The 21,577-nt window shown below is 40.2% G+C and overlaps 1 protein-coding gene across 2 annotated transcripts; it reads right to left on the bottom strand.

Moving 5' to 3' along the window:
* Positions 1 to 3,326: 3,326 nt before the first annotated feature.
* On the bottom strand, positions 3,327 to 21,366 carry rabggta (Rab geranylgeranyltransferase subunit alpha). 2 transcript variants are annotated; one of them, XM_074667357.1, is made up of 18 exons: positions 21,255 to 21,366; positions 21,088 to 21,162; positions 20,872 to 20,908; positions 20,544 to 20,654; positions 18,270 to 18,394; positions 17,372 to 17,559; positions 16,320 to 16,577; positions 15,579 to 15,662; positions 15,406 to 15,488; positions 10,730 to 10,825; positions 8,403 to 8,508; positions 8,270 to 8,321; positions 8,096 to 8,184; positions 7,923 to 8,011; positions 6,704 to 6,820; positions 6,499 to 6,612; positions 6,260 to 6,347; positions 3,327 to 4,046 (listed from the first exon to the last, which is right to left on the bottom strand). In XM_074667357.1, the coding sequence occupies exons 3-18, from the start codon at positions 20,872 to 20,874 to the stop codon at positions 3,898 to 3,900; spliced, it is 1,752 nt and encodes a 583-aa protein (XP_074523458.1). In that variant the 5' UTR covers positions 20,875 to 20,908; positions 21,088 to 21,162; positions 21,255 to 21,366; the 3' UTR covers positions 3,327 to 3,897. The 2 variants fall into 2 exon arrangements, with proteins under 2 accessions (XP_074523458.1, XP_074523457.1); XM_074667356.1 differs by lacking the exon at positions 21,088 to 21,162.
* Positions 21,367 to 21,577: the final 211 nt, after the last annotated feature.

Here is a 21,577-nt window from a genome sequence, read left to right as displayed (position 1 = left end):
CCAGTGCACAAGTGACTTTGCATGTTGTTTAGCAAGTAGAAGAAGCTATCCCCAGCACTAGATAGTGGATGTAGCACGTAGAAAGAAAAACACAACCAAAGTAAAATGAAACACCAAACAGAAAAACCTTTTCTCTAAACAAGGGTGAAGCTTGGCTCGACTTTCACTCAATTTCGTGCACTTGGAGAGCAGCACAGGATGAAGAGCGGGGAGAGTTAGCTTTTGCTAACCAGGTATGTGTCAAATAGCTGTGATTAGCCTGTGCTAACGTGCTAAGTCAGGTGCAGCTCTCGAGTCTCTCCCATGTAGAAACGCAATGCTACAGGTGGTTGCTGGGCTACTGAGTGTGTTCACACAGTCATGGTCAGAGGCTGTGGGTGTGCGCTGCTGCTGGCACTGAGCCAAGGAGGAGGAGCCCAGTTTGAATTTGTGTTTACTGAAAAGTAACTAAAAGACCTTAGTATAGTTTCAAGAAAAGAAAACAGAAGGCACAGCAAGAAGATAAAAATGACAAAAGAACAAGCAAGTATTACAGTAATGGAAATAATATAGACCGTGTGTATCCTCTTCCTGTTCAAAATAATGCGCTGAATCTTTAGCATCACTCATGATGTGATGCATTATGATACAGCTATGATCTAATAATATATTGCAATAATACTGCACAGTGAAGAACATACAAAGATGTGATGGAAATTTGTTACACATCATTATATGGTTATATTTTCCACTTAAATGGACTCTGCAGGTTTCTTTGAAGAGATAATTATTCAAGTGTTAAAAAAAAAAAAAAAAAAGACGTGGTTTGAAGCTTTATGGCAACAATTAGATTAAAAAGTTATAAAGAAAATCCATAGTATGGATTAAAAAAATAATCTGCACAAAATGAATGAACGCATATAGCCAATCCATTCTTCAATTATGGGTTAATAAGCATTCAGAAGAGAAAATCCATATAAGCTGTGAGTAACTGTAAATTATTTCAGATGTCAAACAGTTTGTCAGTTTTGTGAGTACCGTGAATGGAATTCAGCCAACATTAATCTTAACACAGGTGTGCTGCACATGTAATAATTTACGTCGTCTGTCACAATGACATGTAGGTCTGACACTGTGTGGGAGGGTCCACACCTTGGTCACACAGAGCTCTGCCTGAGTGAGCAGGTGTGTGTCGACACACTGATGTGGAAAGTCTGAAAGTGAAGAGTAGCTGGGGTCATTACTGTGGAGTCGAGGTTCACAGACTGGTTCAGTCAGTTTTTACAGAGTTTCACAACAATGTAACGTTAAACTCTGACAGACTGCAGCCGGGTTTTTTGCATCACCCACTCAGCTTTCATGTTACCATCATGGTTTTAGGCATAGAGCTTTGTGATGCAATCTTGTTACATTATGACTTTAATCCCAGAGGCACTGCATGCCCCAAAGCAGGGAGGGGGCTTGGGGCCTTGAGCCAGACAGGGGCCCCACAGAGCTGACCAACTTTGAATCACTGCAGAGCACGGTCATTGAGGAAAGTTTGCAATGACCCTGTCAGCTCAGCGTATAACTCCCTACAGGGGCCCCACCCTCACCTCTTAAATACACAAAGGAGACTTTCCTATTGACCGTCGGCATTTTATTTGACTGCTCAATAAAGACACAGTTGTATCTAGAATCAAAGAGATGCCCCTTTCAGCAAGAACTCTGGAAAGGTGTGTTAGTGAAATGTCAGAAAAACTTACCACAGCAGCAAACTGCTGCACCGTAAACCCCAAAGTTCAAATTACTCCATTGGATTAAGCCATGAAAATTTAATTGTCAGTAAATTCAGTCTGCTCAAAGTCTGAGTTTTCAGAAGTGAAACTGGTGATTTCTGAGAAGATTTAACTTTTGTTACTGTTTAAGTAAGCCCAGCTAAGAATCATTAGTTTCTGTGACTGCGTTTTTGTATCCGTGAGTGAGGAGGGGACGCAGTTGATATGAGACCCTGCTGGAAGCCTGGACGTGTAGCAGTGGCACATGTGGTCTATGCTCCACATGACACGAACTATTTGTCTATGTGTCACAGCACGGACCAGCTGTCTGTACCCCTTGTGGCATAGATCGGCTCTATGTGGTGTGGACTGACTGTGTCAAAAATGTTTTTTTTTGCTACCTTTTCAAAATTGGCCTAAATAACATGATAGTCCTATCAAAAATGTAATTGATAAATATCTTAACCATAAGCCACACATTGCAAAAGCCAATAGGTACAAGACTTGTACCATGTGCCATGGAGCACAGACCACCAGTCAGTGCCATGGAGCACAGACCACCAGTCAGTGCCATGGAGCACAGACCACCAGTCAGTGCCATGGAGCACAGACCACCAGTCAGTGCCATGGAGCACAGACCACCAGTCAGTGCCATGGAGCACAGACCACCAGTCAGTGCCATGAAGCACAGACAACCTGTACTCTCTGAAGAACAATATTCGTCTTTACAGCACACTCTTTTTTGAAAACGGCACAGAAAATAGCTGGATAGGAAAATGTGTGGCTCCGTGTGGATGTAGCCTGAGTTTGACTGACTTATTGACTATTTTGTTGACATTCCCTTTAGCCCAGCTCCATCTAGTGGATGCATAACGCAACCCCAGCCACTACCGTAGCGTCTACTCTGTGTGCCTTATAATGCGGTGCGCCCTATGTATGACAACAGTTTTCAAATAGGCCATTCATTGAAGGTGCGCCCTATATTCTGAAGCGCCTTGTAGTGCGGAAAATACGGTAATTTAGTTGTTCAGATCTGCTTCAAATTTTTATTATTACATTTACTTAATTTATGAGGCAAATTCATTCATATCACATCTTTCAGTTTTGCGTAAGGTCAACTTATTATGTTTAAGTGATATGCAATATTTTTTAAAGTTACTTAATATTTTAATTTGTAACAAAGGGCATCAGGTTTATTTGATTAGACATTCAGTAGAATGATTATCCATAATAATCGTAACTACTCAAGATGTTGAGTTAAATTAACTTAAGTTTCATATTTCATTTCTTAGTTTAATCAAGATAACTGGTTTACAAGCATTTTTCAAGTAAATTCAACTTATCCAGGTTCACAGTGTGCTCTCAAAGATGCTCCTGGATGTAACGTGGCTGTGTTATACAGCGATGAATGACAGATGAGGGAGAAACTTTGCTGTGAGCATGTTTACATACTGCAAAAAAACAGATAATTGACAAGTTATTTTCTGAAAGAAGTGTAACTGCTTAACTTATTTTGTCCTGGTTCAAGTAAATCTGTAACTCTGGTGTTAACTTTACTTGGACAGAAACACAAACACAAGGAGTCGTTTGGAAGGCAGTGACACAATGTGTGCTGTTTATTTCTGGATCTGTGACTTACTGTGCAACAGTATAGAGTCATATATTAAATGCTTTACACAACCTTTAAAAAAAATGTTTGTGAGACGTGTGCGATGCTCTGATCAGTAGCTGTACTTCAAATTCAACCATTTTTAAAGATCATAGAAGCAATAAGCCGCCATATACAGTCTTCTTATCCGTTATCAGTGTTTCGGCATGCATAAGGGTTTGTCATATTGTGGACATCCGTTCACACACGCACACACGCACACACACACATAAATGCAACGGTTATTCCTCACTCACTCAGACACTCAAACAGAAGTCTAGACATTTCACTGAAAGTGTTAGAGAGCTCTGTGACATTTGCTCTGAAGCGTCAGGCTTTCAGAGCTGAAGGGTCGCTGTGATCGACACTCTCCCAATCAAGTGGAACAAACAGCCACGAGACACGTGAAAAAAAAAACAGAACAACCAGTCGCTCGGTCACAAACAAACAGGCTGAGATTGTGAAGGACGAACAGACGAACGGTGATGGCAGTGATTCCTGCCCCGCGGCTCATCAGAGCAGCAGGTCTGTGACTGAGGGCAGCAGCTCGGCCAGTGCAGACTCGACGTCAGCGGTCTGAGTGACGGGGTTCCCACGGAGATCGAGACGCTTCAGCTTAGGGCAGGAGGCCAGCGGCTGAAGATCTGCCACTGTGGAAATTTCTGTGCATGAGGGTTAAAGGGAAATATTTCTGGGACATCGGTATCATCGAACACAAGGAGAAAAGACGAGATCGATTAATGATGTCAATGCTGATGTCAATAGGGACTCTAATAAAGACAACTCACCTTGAAAATCTAGTGTATTCGAATTCTGCTAAAACAAACCAGAGTTTTTTTGTGTCTGTGATTGTTTTTAGATGTTATTTGCATTTTCTATCAAAAACTGCAAACTTCAAAAAATAAAACACATCAAACATTTTTTTTACAACACACTGCTCAGCCTGTTGATTCATAAAATGAGAAAGTTAGATTATCTGTGCTTGGCAGATCAGAAACGATATCTGGTTCATCTGATTTATCTGATTTAGGGATTTCTCACTGGTTCTTTTGCGTTGCCTTCAGTTTGCAATCTGTCAAGATGTGTTCAGATCAAAGGCTGGAGGATTTTTTTCCCATGGCGGATCACAAACAAGTCAATGCAGAGCTGGCAGAGGTCACGTCCCTTAGTGTCATTACCCGTCAGGTGAGTCATGAAATCCTGTCAATGTTTTGATTCCCTCATTTTAATTTCAGTCAGCCAGCTGAAGTCTAACGCAGATATATCTTCTGGGAAAGATGTTGTATTTTTGTGGTTTCTGGTGCAACTTTGAAGGCCTTTTCGTTTAAAGGGTTTTTTTTAGTTGCGCATGTTTAGATCCTCGCAATGCTGCTTTTGTTTTGATCTATTTCACCGTTTTTCTCTGGCAGTATCACAGGCAGGATCTGAAATCCTGTATCCTTTTTGTTGTTGTTTTAATATTTTATCTTTTTTTTATTTTCTGATGTTTTTCTTTTTTTTTTTGTTGATGTTTTTTAGCCTTTAATATGTTTTTGTATTTTTTTAGTTTGTTTTGTGGTTTTTATTCTTATTCTCCTTTTATTTCTTTTTCACTTCTTTTATTTCATTATTTTTTTTATTTTTCTTTATTATTATTATTATTATTATTATTATTATTGTTATTATTATTATTATTATTATTATTACTTATTATCATTATTTATTTATTTATTTATTTAATTATTATTATTATTATTAAAACACCAGGCTACAGCACCCCTAATTGGACATTGGTTATTGCTTTAAAGGGGCTGTGAGGAGTTTCTAAGTGATCTTAAAAAAGTCTCTTTGAGAGTCTATTAATAAAATGAAGAGTGAGGTTAAGTTAGCTCTGCTTGATAAGTTACTGGCAGGATAAAACGAATATTTTACTATGTTACACATTACAGACATGTCTTAGAGCACTGAACTGCCAGCTGCGCTAATTATATACAGCTACGGAACTATGGTACGGACTGACAGTTTGCATGTTACTATGTTTGTATGTAAACAACAGCACTGCAGTTGATAAATACTTTACCTCGGTGCGTTGTATCCGATAAAAAGTTGTTTTAGAGAAAATTAGTTCCAAAACAAACATATGCCTGGTCAAAATGTGGTGTTGCCGTCTAATTTCAACAGATCCTCCCCACAGCATCTTTAACTAGGGAATTTTTTGATGGTTCTAGTTCTGTTTAAGATAAATCAAAAAGAACAGTAAAGTTAAAGTACACACAGCTCTGTATCCTGACATGAAACTTTCAGTCTCTCCAACTCGTTTAGAAAAACAAATGTTTGCAGGTTATGTTTAACAAACACAAATGTCCCAGCAGTCAGACACAGGGGATTTACTCACCACATAAATTGGCTTAACTTTCTGTTTGAATATCATTCCAATGACACTGAGGTATTAATGTAGTGGACAAAACCGATCATAGTGTCACTGTCATGGCTACATTACTTCCTCTCCGGTTCATCAGATGACGTGAGGCCTGAAGGATTAGGAGTCTGAGGCAGTGATGTGCTGGCTCTGGGAGTCAGTCAATGTTAGTTCAATCGACTTAATCACTGCAGAAAGTTTTAAGTAAAAACAAATTATCCCTGAATTCATCTGAAGAGTCTCGTTCCGGCTGTGATTTTCTAAACACCTTCTTGTGTAGAACATCTTTTACATCTCGCTCTTCACACTCCATCAGCTGAGTGCTTGTTTCTGCAGCACTCAGAGCTCATTCACACGTTTCCTAGTTACTACTGCTCACTGAGAGGATTTAATCGACCTCTCTGACACTGACAGAACACTAATACTGATGCCAAAACACAGCCATGAATGAGAGCATCAGAGTTATTCAAAGGATACTGTTGTTTTTCAAGATGAGCTCCTCCAGTTTGGGAAGGTGGTAGACTCCTTCCAGGCTCTCTATGGCGTTGTTATCAGCCTCTAAAACCTGCAGGAGTGAAGACATCGATTTAATCAAACAGGCTGCAGAAAAAGAAGTGAGGAGCACAAGCATTTCCTGTTTCAATCTAACACAGAGTCAGAGGAGAATCACTGCTCATGCAGAACTGATATGTGGATCTGAGTCGCAGATTTATCACCTCCAGGCACTGCAACATGGCGAACTGAGGAGGCAGCCGCTGCAACTGATTGGACGACAGGTTGATATGAGTTACCAATAAGAGCTGGTCCAGGTGGCACAAAGTGGTCAGGTTCTGTCAGGAGAAAAATAAAGGGAGAGAAACGACTCTCAGAAGCTGGAACGCCGATAAAAAGCTGAAACAGTTTTTGCAGAGCTGAACCCACCTTATCAGAAATACTGAAGACGCGCACTTCAGCGTACTCCATCTTCAGGATGGTGTTTTCAATCATGAACTTGCTGCACAGGTCGCTATAGTATGCAGAACGCATCGAGTCCACTTCCTGAAGGAGAACATTGGAGCTGTCAGTAACAAATCCATCCTTAAAAAACCCAAACCTTTGCATCCTTGTTCCTCAATTCACTGCACAGCTGGGAACACTCTTTAGCTTTGAGCTGGGCTGTATCTGATAAATGGAAATTTCCAGAGCAAAGGAGTATCTTTGTTATCAAGTCAAACAATGAGAAAACTAAATGTCAGGAGAAAGTTGATGCATCCAGGACAGAGGACACCAAGAATACAGATGATTATAAAGTTTATCATAATAAAATAATTATTAAGTTATTAAAAGATAAAAAACACAAGAAGAAGATTTCTCCACAAATTAAAAATCTAGTCAGCAGATAGAAGCTGGACGGATGGGTGGATGGGTGGATGGATGGATGGACGGACGGACGGACGGATGGATGGATGGATGGATGGATGTTTAGATGGATGGATTTGAAAAAGGTGGTGATAGATGGGACACAACGATTGATGGATGGACTAAAATGAAGGATGGGAAGGATGAGGAAATGGACCGAAAAGGGAAGGTTGGATTGAATGGCAGGGATTGAAAGAATGGATGGATAAATAATAAATGTAAAGAAAAGATGGATGGATAGAGTGATTGATTATCTGGTTAAAAAAAAATGGACTGTTTTATTTGATGGTGATGATGATGATATTAACAGAAAGAAGATTGGAAGAGATTGGTGTTAGGAGGGGGTTTTCTTTAGTGAGGATTTGATTGGATGGAAAGAATGAATGGTTGGATGAAGTAGTTGACAGACCTGTTAACAGATAATAGATAAGATGGATGGATGTTTCATAGATTGTTTGACAGGATGCATGGATAGGATGAGTGTATAAATGGATAGACAACTGAATTGATGGTAGGACAGTCTGATGAAAAGTTGAATGGGATGAAAATATGCCACAGTCATTTGTTACACATATATATATATATATATATATATATATATATATATATATATATATATATATATATATATATATATATATATATATATATATATATATATATATATATTTAAAGCAAACAGATCAGGACACAAACACTTAGTGATCTGATACGTGTTTGATGTCACATGTTTAATACTCACTTTAAGTGTTTGGAAATGAGCCAGTGTCTCCTTTTCATATCCTAAAGGGTCTAGCGCCCTCATCAGGAGGATAATGGTCAGTAAGCACCCTGCATAGGTCACAAAGACACACCGTAAGAGGACAAACTTCAGCATCTTTCATGAGTAGGTGAATTTCACATTAAGACACCCACACTTATTGAGCGGTTCCAGTTCTTGTAGTTGGTTGCAGGATTGTAGCTCAGACTGTAACACTGAGGTCTTCTCTACTGACAGTTCACTCCTGCAGACACAAAGCATACTCTTTATTCCCCACCAACAAAGAAAACAAAGACACAATGTGCTGCTGGGATGAAGAGACACACTACCTGAAGAGCTCCTGATCCGTGGCTGAGTCTCTGCACCAGCTCTCAGCTCGACCTTTGGAAAAGTTCACAGAGTGAGGAAGCTGGAGGAAACAAACGCGTGTGACAGAACATGGCAGGTAGAGAAGTGTCTCACCTGTGTACAGAGCACAGTCTCTGTGAGTGTGTTTTTCAGTCCAGTGCACCGTCAGGTTGTGTTCATTCGTGATGTCGCTGATTGTTCCAGGAGGAAGATCACAGATCTGAGCGGGTGTTAAGGTTCAAACCAGGACATAATGTTGATTATTTATTCCAAGAGTGAAACCAAGCGAAAAATATTCCAAACTAAAAAAGCCAGCTTGAAAAAATGAATCCCAGCCGAGCTCTCCGTGTGAGGCTGTGCGGTAAGTCTTTGGCTCGATACGCTGCCAGAAAGAGCAGACTGGTAGAGCTGTGACTGAATTACGCCGTGCTGCATGCTGGAACAGAAAATCTGTTATTATACAAACTGGGATTTAATGAACGAAATCATGTTTGCAAAGGAAATCTAAATAGTCCATGACTGAGTGTTCTTTTTTTTTTTTTTGAGAAAAAAAAGACAACAGTTTAATTTCTAATAGATGCACCACAGCGACTCGAAGAAAACGCCTGACTGAATTTAAAAACACTGAGAAACAACAGAGACACCTGACAGCTGTTCATACACCCTGCAGACCCCTGCACTAGGTTCCTACTTCAGACACCAAACAACAGATTAACCACTCTGTCAGAAACCCAAACATTTCTTTGCATGGGGAATATTTTCATTAGGAACTTTGTAGTACTTCAGGGATTTTTCAAACAGAAGTTGCGGGAACTAAATGATCCCTGTGGCTCATTGTTGTCTGTGTCCACTGAGGCCTGAAGTCCAGTGACATATTGAGGGGAAAAAAAAGAGAAACTGCACTACACCACCAGATCAGTAGAGGGCAGTGAGACAACAACAAAGGCCATTCAGAAGTGTTGTTATGTGCAATACCACAGATAGCTGTTGAGTATGACAGAGATTCAGCCTGCTCTTTTTATGATCGTCTCTTATTGACCTGCAGATAGAGTCGTTGAAGGCTTACTACGAACGTTAAAAAGATGACTGTTTCAGAGTTATTACATCAAGAGAATCACAGCTGTGTGGCCGAAGAGTGAAATAAAAACACTTGGGTTCCTCCAACAATCAGAAATGTTTGGCTTGGGGGCCTTGCTTCCCAAAGTTCCTGGACCTCTAAACAGTATTACCCCTGTTTACAGGGGTAGGTCTGTTAGCCCTGAACTAAATTTGTCCTCTGTTTAACTGAGTGATTCTTCCAGACTGGTTTATCTTTCGACTGTTAACGTCAAAGAAGTGATGAAACTTTATAACCCTGAGGTCCTCTAATAAGAGTTTGGTTGTTGTTCCCTTACTGCACCAAAGGCTGAAGAAGACTGTACATCTAAGGTTGCTGCTCCAGCTGGAAACAAGAGCTGTGGAAATTTTTCAGCGAGATCCATCAGATCAGACTTGCCGTTGCTGTATCTGTTTGTCTGCTTTTATTCTGTCTGTCTGTATTTAATGGGTTTTTGCAAACTCTGTTTAGCCGAAAGCACTCTGTGACCTCAGCTCTTTTGGAAAGTTTTAAATAAATCAACTTTTCTTTTTATCAAAGGACAACATGGGGCTATTATGGGGTCATTGGTATTGGTGTGAAAGTTACAGTAACTGCTCCAATTCCATCCTTTGGATGTTTTTTCTCAGCACTTTCTGTAGCACTTGGAACAAAAACATCTCAGCAGAAGTCCCTGACATGGCTACTTCTGGAGTCATGAGCTGAAAAGTTTGGGAGCTCCTGCTGCAGGGAACTGTTTGATAAAAGGTATTTTTCATCTTGAAAGCCAACCACATTCCCCTGTCTTCTTCTACTTGATATCAGTGGTTTGTGGATGCACAGATAACATGCTGCTGTTAACACCATGGATTGTCACAAGACAAGCACATCCAGTTTAGAAAAAGCTTAGATTGCTAACTAGACAGCGTGGAGTATTCAGACATGTCTCTGTCAGAGCACTATCTTAAACAGAAGACCTCTCCAAGACTCTTTAAGACAGTTAATGAGCCTGATTATGAAAAGACTACCTTAAGATGTTTTGAACCACAGCAGGAATGCCAAAGCAACCAAAACAGACTTCTCCTAAATGTGAATGTCACTGTAACTCCTCAACGAGTCAGACAAGGTTTTAAAAAAGGAAACGGGACAGGAAGTCCTGAGGGAACATTCCTCAACAGCAACTCTTATCAGAGTTCACTGATGACGCTTTTCTCTCCCTATCGAGGCACATACCTCGTACTAACAAGTGTGAGGTATGTGAGCACAGAATGTATGTTAGAACTAGGGACCTGTTCAGACACACAGTGACAGATTTATGAATGTCGGAGGAAGAAAAAAATGGAGGGAAATGTGGAGGAAAGGATACCCAGACAGGGCTGTGTTTGAAGTGCGGGTGGATGCTTCTCCACTCCACTCTCTGAGGTTGACCATCCAGGACGAGCAGGAGGCCGACTGACTGAGCCTGACAGACACAGAAAGATAAAGAGATAGAGAGAATATTTAATGCAGTGCATCATCATTAAGTGAAGATATATAGAAAACCTCTTTGCTGGAATAAAATCTCAAGGTTCACTGTCTCACAGAGGCTTAACTCAACTTCAGCGTTTTCAGGCTGAAAAATAAAGATTTTATCTTTTTTTTCTTGTAATTAATAGATCTCATGTTTGCTGAAATATCATCCTGATGCAGATGAATTAAAAATCAGAGGTCACTCTCAGCTCCCTCCTCAGAGCAGAATTAATCCTGTTTGCTTGGTACAAAACCAGAAAAAGAGAGTTTGGACTAAAAAGCTGATTTCTCTGTTTATTACAGCTGTAGGGGAGAAATTTTATGACATTAGTCCAGGTTATAATAATGCTGTGAGTTAAAATTAAATAAATATACATGATAAGGGCATGACTAAGTTTCTATGTGGGTGATTTAAAGGGTTTTGCCTGGATACGCCTCCTCCTCTGGAATGATCAAAGTTAGGTTGAGTCAGTATTTCCAACATGGCACCCACCATCGTTTGGCTCCATTACAGCATCTTATAAACCATAGAGTGACGTCAATGACAACACATCAATGCTTTTAACAGTCTAATACTGTAATAAAAGAAGAGGTTCCTGCACACCAGCCAGCTTCCTGAACAAAAAATTTAATGTGAGCAAATGCTTGTGCCAGCGTAGAAGACCTCTTACACAGGAGATGTACCTTTGTTGTTGGTGTTGTTTAGCTTGCACATTACTTGTGTTATTTATGTTTGTGTAGGTTAAACATTTGATGATTCATTTAATGAGTGAGTTTTTTCTTGTGAGTTGAGTGAGATTATGAAAAGTGCTTACTTGTAAATGCTAGTTAGCATGTTTTAATGGAGGGTTTTTGCAGGAAAACACATTTTAGTGAATAGGGTGGGGAAAATAGGTATTGAACACGTCAACTTTTTTCTCATCACATTTTTTTCCAAAGATGCAGTTCAAACAAAATTTCTACCAGACACTGGTATAAACTCAAATAATCCACACAGGAAAAGAAATCACAACGCTCAGGTCCATAAATAATGATTATGTGGAATTAAGTGAGATAACACAGGAAAAAAGTATTGAACAAACTAATTGAGACTCATCTAATACTTAGTGGAGAAGCCTTTGTTTGCAATGACAGCTTCCAGACGCTTCTTGTATGTTTTAACTAATCGCCCACACTGTTCAGGTGTGATTTTGGCCCATTCCTCTGCACAGATTGTTTTTAAATCTTGGATATTCTGTGGTGCCGTCTGGTGAACCCTTTTCTTTAGTTCTTTCCACAAATGTTCAATTGGATTTAAGTCAGGTGATTGACTAGGCCATTCTAACAGATTAATTTTCTTTTTTTCAAACCACTTGAGAGTCAACTTTGCCGTGTGCTTTGAATCATTGTCCTGCTGGAAGGTCCAGCCACGTCTCATCTTCATCATCCTGGTGGATCGCAGCAGATTCATATCAAGAATTTCCCCATAGATGGCTCCATTCATTGCTCCGTCAGTTGTTTAAAGTTTGCCAATACCATGAGATAAGAAACAACCCCATGCCATGATGCTTCCACCTCCAAACGTCATTGTTGGTATAGCATTTTTTGGGTGTTGTGCAGTGCCATTTCTCCTCCAAACATGGTATGTAGTATGACAGCCGAAAAGTTCAATTTTGGTCTCATCTGACCAGACAACATTCTCCCAGTATTCTAAAGGCTTGTCAAGATGCTGTTAAGCAAACTTGAAATGAGCTTCAACATGCCTTTTCTTGAGGAATGGAGTCTTGCGGGCTGAGTGTCCATACAGGCCATGGCGGTGGAGTGCATTGCCTATTGTTTTCTCTGTAACAATTGTACCTGCTGCCTCCAAGTCTTTCTGGAGCACTTTCAGGGTGGTTCTTGGCTCGTTGAGTACTCTTCTGACTATCTTTCTGACTTCCTGGTCAGAAATCTTTCAAGGAGCTCTTGGACGTGGCCTGTTGATGATAAGGTGGTGCTTCTTCCACTTGCGCATAATGGCCCCCACCCCATTATGGTGCTTTGATATAAGTCTGTATCCAGTTCCATTCTGATGCTGAGCAACAATCAGGTTGTGAATTTCTTCAGAGAGCTCTTTGTCTTTACCCATCATGAGGTGTGTTGTATTCAACTGCTTGGTGAAAATACAACCTTTTTTATAGGACCATCAATTTGCTCTAGCCCAGCTGATGTTGGTTTGCGCTAATTGGAAGTTCAAGTGATAATTACTGACAGATTTCAGGTGGTATGGTGCGTTTCTTTGCCAAAGTATACAGTGTTCAATACTTTTTCCCTGTGTTATCGCACTTAATTCCACATAATCATTATTTATGGACCTGAGTGTTGTGATTTCTTTTCATGTGTGTATTATTTGAGTTAATACCAATGTCTGGTAGAAATTTCGTTTGAATTGCAGCTTTGGAAATAAATGTGATGAGAAAAAAGTTGACGTGTTCAAAACTTATTTCCCCCACTGTATGTGAGTACACTCACTCTCTGAGACTGTGAATGTTATTTTAAAAAGTTGACTCTGACTGATGGGATGACATTCACCGACCTCTGTGCTCTCACTCACTGGACGGATGGTTTGACCGGACTGCTCACTGTGCAATGGCCAGACATTTACACTTAACTTATCGAGAAGAGAGTCACACAGCCACTCCTATTTCAGATAGCTTCTTTAGTTGGCACCAACATTTGCTTGAAAAAGGTCAACGGCCAAAAAGTCATGTTAAATTCTTTATTCAGGAAGTTGGCCAGTGTGCGAGGATCTTTTCTCCAATTTCTTTTGACTCATTTGTCTCTTTGCACACCACGACCAGACGTGACAGTGCAAAGATTTTTGCTGTTCCTAACAGTCTAAACTGTGAATTTCTTTCATTTCAGGAAAATGCTTAAATTATTCAAGATGACTGCAAAACATAACTCGTTTGCATTTCTCATTATGTGTCTTTTCCACAGGGTTTCAGTTTATGAAAATTACAGCAGCAGAAGCAAATTGAAGCATGTCGTTTCATTTATGTGCGCTCTAGCTTTGGCACAGGCTGTATAACTGCACATATGACCAGTGATGTATATGAGGTAAATACATGTTTAGTGCTTGGGTCTCTCTAAATTAGCTAATTTATGTGGCAGACTCAACCCTGTGCTGAAAAATGTAGCCTAGCTTATGCAGTTTCTCCTTGAAGGGGCCAAGCTGACCGGCACCCATTGAGGTTAATATACACTCACTGGCCACTTTATTAGGTACACCTGTCCAAATGCTTGTTAATGCTAATTTCTAATCAGCCAATCACATGGCAGCAACTCAGTGCATTAAGGCATGTAGACATGGTCAAGACGATCCGCTGCAGATCAAACTGAGCATCAGAATGAGGAAGAAAGGTGACTTAAGTGACTTTGAAAGTGGCATGGTTGTTGGTGCCAGACGGGCTGGTCTGAGTATTTCAGAAACTGCTGATCTACTGGGATTTTAACCCACAACCATCTCCAGGGTTTACAGAGAATGGTCCCAAAAAGAGAAAATATCCAGTGAGCGGCAGTTATGTGGGCCAAAATGCCTTGTTGATGCCAGAGGTCAGAGGAGAATGGACAGACTGGATGGAGCTGATAGAAAGGCAACAGTAACTCAAATAACCACTGGTTACAACCGAGGTCTGCAGAAGAGCATCTCTGAACACACAACACGTCCAACCTTGAGGCAGATGGGCTTCAGCAGCAGAAGACCACACTGGGTGACCCTCCTGTCAGCTAAGAACAGGAAACTGAGGCTACAATTCACACAGGCTCACCGAAATTGGACAATAGAAGATTGGAAAAACGTTGCCTGGTCTGATGAGTCTGGATTTCTGCTCCACATTCAGATGGAAGGGTCAGAATTTGGCGCCAACAACATGAAAGCATGGATCCATCCTGCCTTGTATCAACGGTTCAGGCTGCTGCTGCTGGTGTAATGGTGTGGGGGATATTTTCTTGGCTCACTTTGGGCCCCTTAGTACCAACTGATCATGGTTTAAAGTCCACAGCCTACCTGAGTATTGTTGCTGACCATGTCCATCCCTTTGTGACCACAGTGTACCCATCTTCTGATGGCTACTTCCAGCAGGATAACGCTCCATGTCATAAAGCTGGAATCATCTCAGACTGGTTTCTTAAACATGACAATGAGTTCACTGTACTCAAATGGCCTCCACAGTCCCCAGATCTCAATCCAATAGAGCACCTTTGGGATGTGGTGGAACGGGAGATTCTCATCATGGATGTTCAGCTGACAAATCTGCAGCAACTGTGTGATGCTCTAATGTCAATATGGACCAAACCCTCTGAGGAATGTTTCCTGGATTACGGCAGTTCTGAAGGCAAAATGGGGTCCAACCCGGTACCAGCAAAGTTTACCTATTAAAGTGGCTGGTGAGTGTAAATACCAAAGGCGGTTTGCTCATTCAATGTCCCTTTACGTTCAGTGAAGAGAAATGTGACCAAACTGTAAATGTGAAGAGGAATCTTTGTTCTCTAAAACAAAATGAATAAACTCACGTTTACAGGCCTCGAGAAGGCGACAGCCACTCTCTCCTCTTCTCGGCTGACATACACACAGCTTATCATCTCCTCACGCTCGGCTGATGGAAGAAAATTAAGGTGTTACTCTCTGTTAAATTAAAAAGTTCAGAAAATACACCAAACATAAAAACAACTTTGGATTTCATTACCTCTGCCGAGCAGCCAGCGATAGTAGAACCAGGCACTCTGGTCGTTGGGGTCGGTGAAGAAAGCGTTCTGTACGAGCTCGTATTCTGAAAGATAAAAAAGGTGCACGTTGAATTAGACATCAAAGAGGAGGAAAGAGTGCACACTTGAAATATAAAACAAAAAACATCAATATAAAAAAGGACAGAAGCTTCTCCAGGACTCAGAACAGATGAAATGTGCTTCGAGCAACCCACAAAAACACAGGTAATTCAAACCTCCTCTTCTTCTTGTTTCTTTTCTGTTCTGACTTAACTAACAAACATTTACCACATCAACAGTTTGAACTGTTGAGCAAATCAGCTTTATCAGCTGATGAGTGTGAAAAATATACATCTCAGTTATTTGGAATATCATGCAAAAGTTATAATGCTAACTCTAAATGGACTTTTCTACCATATTCTTATTTACTGAGATGTTCCTGTTCACCTTCAGACAGTCGGACCAGAACTGCTCAAATCACTGTACAGCCTTAGACTACCCTCTGCTGTTAGTTTAAGGAATTGCTGACAGCACATTTTCAGATCATGTGTATTCATGGAGCACAGAAAAAAGATCTCACTCATTAAATGAATCATCAAATGTTTAACCTGCACAAACACAAATAACACAAGTAACGTGCAAGTGAAACAACAGCAACAACAAAGGTACATCATGATGATTGAGAATGAGCAGCTGAACAAGTTAGATTTAGTTAGTTTTGCCTTTGAGGAGCTGCTCTTCACACACACGGTGGGAGTGTGTTTGTGGAGAAGGAGGAGGGGAGCACTGTGGAGGCTCTCTGCGTGGTGACGGGGGCTCGGGAGACTCCGGGTGGAGCAGGGGAAGCAGGGTGCTGCGGTAATGCCAGCTGGAGTAGTTGGAGAAGTTGGAGCCGATGAGACGATCAGTGAAACTCAGCTCCTGATCGACAGGAACACCCGAGACCTTTACGACCATCCGGCGATAATCCCAGCAGTGAACTGGTGGAGAACATGATTTCAGAGATGGATGGAAATAAATTGAAGACATAAGAAAGGGAGGATTTAAAGTATTTCTTCAGCCATTATCTAAAAATCAACCAGAAAAGCACTCAGAGAGCGCAGACCTCCGCCAAGCATATTGCAATTGTCACACAACACTTTAGTCTTACTTTAATGTTACACTCCCTTTCAGCAGACTGTCTGCTACAATTTGGTGTTAGTTGCAGGTTTGTACGATAATTTGTTACTTGACAGTGTTGAAAACTATTACGACCCAGTACATATTTCATATTCTGGATCTTAGTATCCAGAATATTGCCAGAATTTGGATCGTACTTTTACATCTGTCAGAAACTATGGTGACCTTGTCTTGTATTGTTTTGCAAAGAAATCCGACCATTTATCGTGGAGTTATATACACATATAATGAAAACGGCCCTATCTCACAATGATAAGAAACCCTTTAAAATAATCCTGGATCCAGACGGTGATCCGGATCACCTCCAAAATTTAATCACTTCTTCTTTATCCTATTTTGAACATTTTCTTAAAATTTAGTCAAGATCGGTCTGAAACTTTTGGAGTTATGTTGTTCACAGACAAACAATCAAACAGACAAAGTCTCCCAAAAACATAACCTCTTTGGGGGATGTAAATATAGGTTTTGATAAATAAAGGAAATGTAACTTTGAGGATATTCCTCACATGACACCTCTACAGAAACACATAATCCAAGCTTCTTCACTTTAATACACTCATCGGATTTCTCTCTGTTGTGTTTCATTTGTACTCACAGTTGCGGTCGTCCAGGCTGAGGCAGCGATCACAGAGGCTCAGCTCTCTGGCCCAGTCCGGTCGAGGGAGGCGGGCTGAGACCCAACACCGGTGGTGCCAGCTGCCGTAGGACTTTGGGTTAACCTTCAAGCAAGACTCCAGAAAAGAAAGCTCGGACTCGTAAATCTTCTGAACTTCATCCTCATCTCTGTGGACAGTAAAAATAAGACATAAAAACACTGTGCTCCTGTCACTTTCAGGTGACTTCTATTCTAAAAATGTAGGACACTGAATATTAAAGCATTGACTGCACACATGGACACAGCACCTGATTATCACAGGGTGCTAACCCAGAGAACAGCAGCCCTTATTAAACACAGGCGTCATGTCTAGTTAGCCACCAGATGCGTATTTTTTTCTCAAGATCAACAAAGCATCCATCCACAGAATTTGTATTACATTTCCTGTGGATGTGCTTCAACTCCAGGGTCACACAGAGCGTCATATGTCTGGTGTGTGTAGTCACTTTTCAGAGCAGCTTCCGAAACTTTAGTCTAATGATTTTTTTTACAAGGTCTTTACCTAAATGTGCAGATTGAAGCCTCAGGAGAGCTCAGCCACACACATATAATTTTGTATTTGTTTGTTTGTGAGCACCCATCTCTGAAGACACTCTTAGATTTTTATCACTTGTCACTCAACTGCTAGAACAGCTGCTACAAGCTTTCCAGGAGATTTTCAGCTGAGTTTTTGACAGACTGTTAAAACACTTTCACACTGAGGATCAGAACATCATACTGTGCAATGTAGTATCTTGTAGAATATTTTGTGTGTGCCCAGATGATTGTCATGTTAAAAAATCAGTCTTTATGTGTCCTGAAAATGTACAGGTGATTGGAAAACTGGTTAAGATCTTACTTCACAGTCTCCAGGTGCATCAGGATTTCTCTCCTGTAGTTCCACAGGGTTGCAAAGTCAGGATTCGATGACAGAAGCTGCTGGGTGAGCTGGAGAGCCTCATCATCCCAAATACCCTCCTTCCTCTGCCGAACAGATCAAGATGAGAGAAAGGGAGGGAGGGGGAGGAGGAAATACACAGAGGTAAAGAGAAACAGGAGGGCATCAGAGAAACAAGCACAGAATAAAACAGAGTAAACAGGTTATTTGGTACTTTGACAAGACTAAAAACCTGTCTACACATTGTCTGCAGCTTTTCGTCTCATCCCCATGTCTCGCTTCTGCTGACTCTAATCTTTACAAACAGGATGATGGTTAAGATTTTAATGAAGGGCCATGTAACTTCTTAAAATAGCCTGACATTTAAGCTTTTATGAGACTAAAACACAGAGACACATTGGGCTCAGGACCGTCTTGATGGACCAAAAACTCCATTAGGCCTCAGAAGCAGACAGACTGCCAGTGTGGTGAATATCTTCAGACTTTTCTCTGGAGCTTGATTTTTCAAAGTGAAACTAAAAATATATTTAACATCTGAAAAGATTTTTTTTTTATATTTATGTAATAAAGTCAGGGCAGGGAGCAGCTCAGCAAACAAGATTTCTGACGAACAAAGAGAATCCAACGTAACACAGATAGTGATTATTACATAGATTTAACTGTCAAACAAGTTTCTCACAATCATAAATCCACTTAAGATTAGAGATAGACCGATATGGATTTTTTGGGGCCGATACCGATACTGGTTATTAGTAGGCAAGGAGTCTAATAACTGATATTCGAAGCTGATATTAATTTGCAGCCAAAGTGAAAATATTGGCGTAAAATATTTTGAACAATACAAACTCCAACACTTAACTGCATTCAAATGCCTCCAAGCATATGTTTATTCAACAGCTCCCACACTAAGCAGCTTGTTTTATAAAGTTAACTAAAGTATGGAATGCTAATCACTGTGTCAGCCAATACACAGTACCCAAAAAACAGAATACCCAAAACAGAATACACGCAACAGAAGTATAACCCAGATTTCAGTTTTAACCTCTTTGTTATTCACTCCAGGTAAAGGGAGCAACAAATTTAAATGCCTTGTCTGTTTCTAGATTGACCTTTTGATCAGACAGAAAAAAACATCCTGGGTTCAGAAATACTAATAATGACAATAATAAGGCTGTGAACTATTCTGTCTGATGCAAGTTAGAAGGTGCTACAGAAACAGACCTAAACTGACCTCTGAATAAGATAAAACACCTGTTTTAGTCTGTGTTTGGACAAGGAAGGCCAAACAACATTTTGTGAGAAAAGAGGCAAAAACAAAGTGATAAGTGAAGACTTTTGGATCTGCGATAACTCTCACTTGGATTGGGAGGAGGCCTGCAAGGTATCCCCACAGCTGAATTTAAAAAGAAAAAAGACACCTAATCCATTCATTGTCTGAACTGCATTTCCCAGGTCCCCAAGGAGCCTTCATGGTGCAAGGCCACAATATTAACCACTACACACCAGAGCAGCCCTGAAAAACACACAATTTGAGTTTCAGTCTTCTCACTACCTGTTCCATAAGAAGTGTAGATATCTGTAATGAGACACACACTCAAACTGTACCAAGAAAAATGGAGACTGAATGCAGATTAGGTGACTTAGATTTGAAAACAACATGGCTTTTGTTCAAAGTCATTTTTAACAGCTACTTGCCGTTTGTGCTGATTAATTGACCATGTGTGGGAGTGTTTGCAATTCCAGTCAGAAGGTCTGAGGAGGATTAATACATATTAATGAGCTTTCAGACCGTCTGCACTCTTCTAAAATGTACCAATACATCAACCATAATAATAAATACCAAGTTGGGTTGCTCCTTATTTACCGTCTTCGTGAAATAGTATCATATTTTGGCACAGTAAGCAATGTCTTCATTCGTGTGTCCCTCTTCCCCTTAAAAATTGTTGTGACCTTAATGAGCTTACATGCAATTCAAACCTGATGTAGCTTAAACCTGTAATGGTTTTTTGATCTGGCTATGAAACAGGAATGGGACTTTGTAGTAAAGGCACACTAAAGGAGGCAGTTATAGACTTTACAATGGTAATACTACTCAATGGTGCCAACTTTTTCTCATTCTTTAGTCTTCATATGGTTGAATAATGTATATTTAGTGTGAGTTATACTGTGTATGTGCTTTAAATGATCATTTAAATTATTAATTTATTCAATTATTACTACTTGTTAAATTATTACCTTAGAAAAACAGGCATCTCGTGCAGCCACATATATCTTCAGCTTTTTCTCTCGCTCCTTCCTTTTCTCTTCCTCTTGCTGGGCTGTAGATTTAATCTTCACTCGACCATGCTGTTCAAAGTAAAAGCAAACAAAAATAAATAATTAATCTTTTAGGAAAAAAGAAAGGCTTGCACGGTCTAAATGCTTAACTCTGCCGCCTAGTGATTACTATAAATTTTTGATCGCTGCATACATGGTAATGAATATTGCCAGCTCCTATTTTTGGTTAAAAAAAAAAACAAAAAACAATGAAGATGAAACCTTGCAGAATTGTTAAATCTCTTACCATATTTTATGTTCGAGTGGAAAATGTATTCAGGAATCTGTTTATAACACAGAAATGGGACAGATGTTAAGGGCTGGGCCTGAGTATCATTTACATCACAGACTAACAGACAGCAGACAGACAGACAATAAAGTTATGACAAGTCAATGTCATCAGGATGACCGTCTATAAAACATAACTGACACATTTTATGTCCAATAAAGTATAAACACTGACCAAAACAGCCTAAAATTTATACGCAGCTCGATAATTAGCTCCGATGTCTCCTAACAGCACTGAGCTCATTCAAACCTGCAAAGAATAACACAAACCCTCATCACTACATAAATCATCACCCCAACGGATCATTGGACGATATCTTCCTTATCTTTTCCATCACTCACCTGTTATTATACTCCGCTTCTTTCGTATTATTTCAGAAAGCCGTTTGTTTTTGTCATGTCACCATCAGCACCCCTAACGACTACAAATTCTTACTTCCGTCTCATATCGATGACGTCATGGTGGGGTTCTACCTACGTACGGAGTTTTGTAGTTCTCGGTAATTTTTTGTTAACTCGTGGCTTTTTTTACAGTTTATGGGATGAAACCATGGATGAAACAGCAAAGAACTATAACGGTTCACGTTGTGAACACTCGGGCAGACAGGAAGAGGCTGGAGTCAAATGGTGACATGTTTACGGTAGTGATGAGGATGAGGATTTCT

The sequence above is a fragment of the Halichoeres trimaculatus genome, unplaced genomic scaffold, assembly GCF_033239565.1.
Source record: "Halichoeres trimaculatus isolate MK-OKI-2021-1 unplaced genomic scaffold, fHalTri1.1 fHalTri1_scaffold_4, whole genome shotgun sequence".
Lineage (NCBI taxonomy): Eukaryota > Metazoa > Chordata > Actinopteri > Labriformes > Labridae > Halichoeres > Halichoeres trimaculatus.
This window is presented reverse-complemented; position numbering and strand designations above follow the sequence as displayed.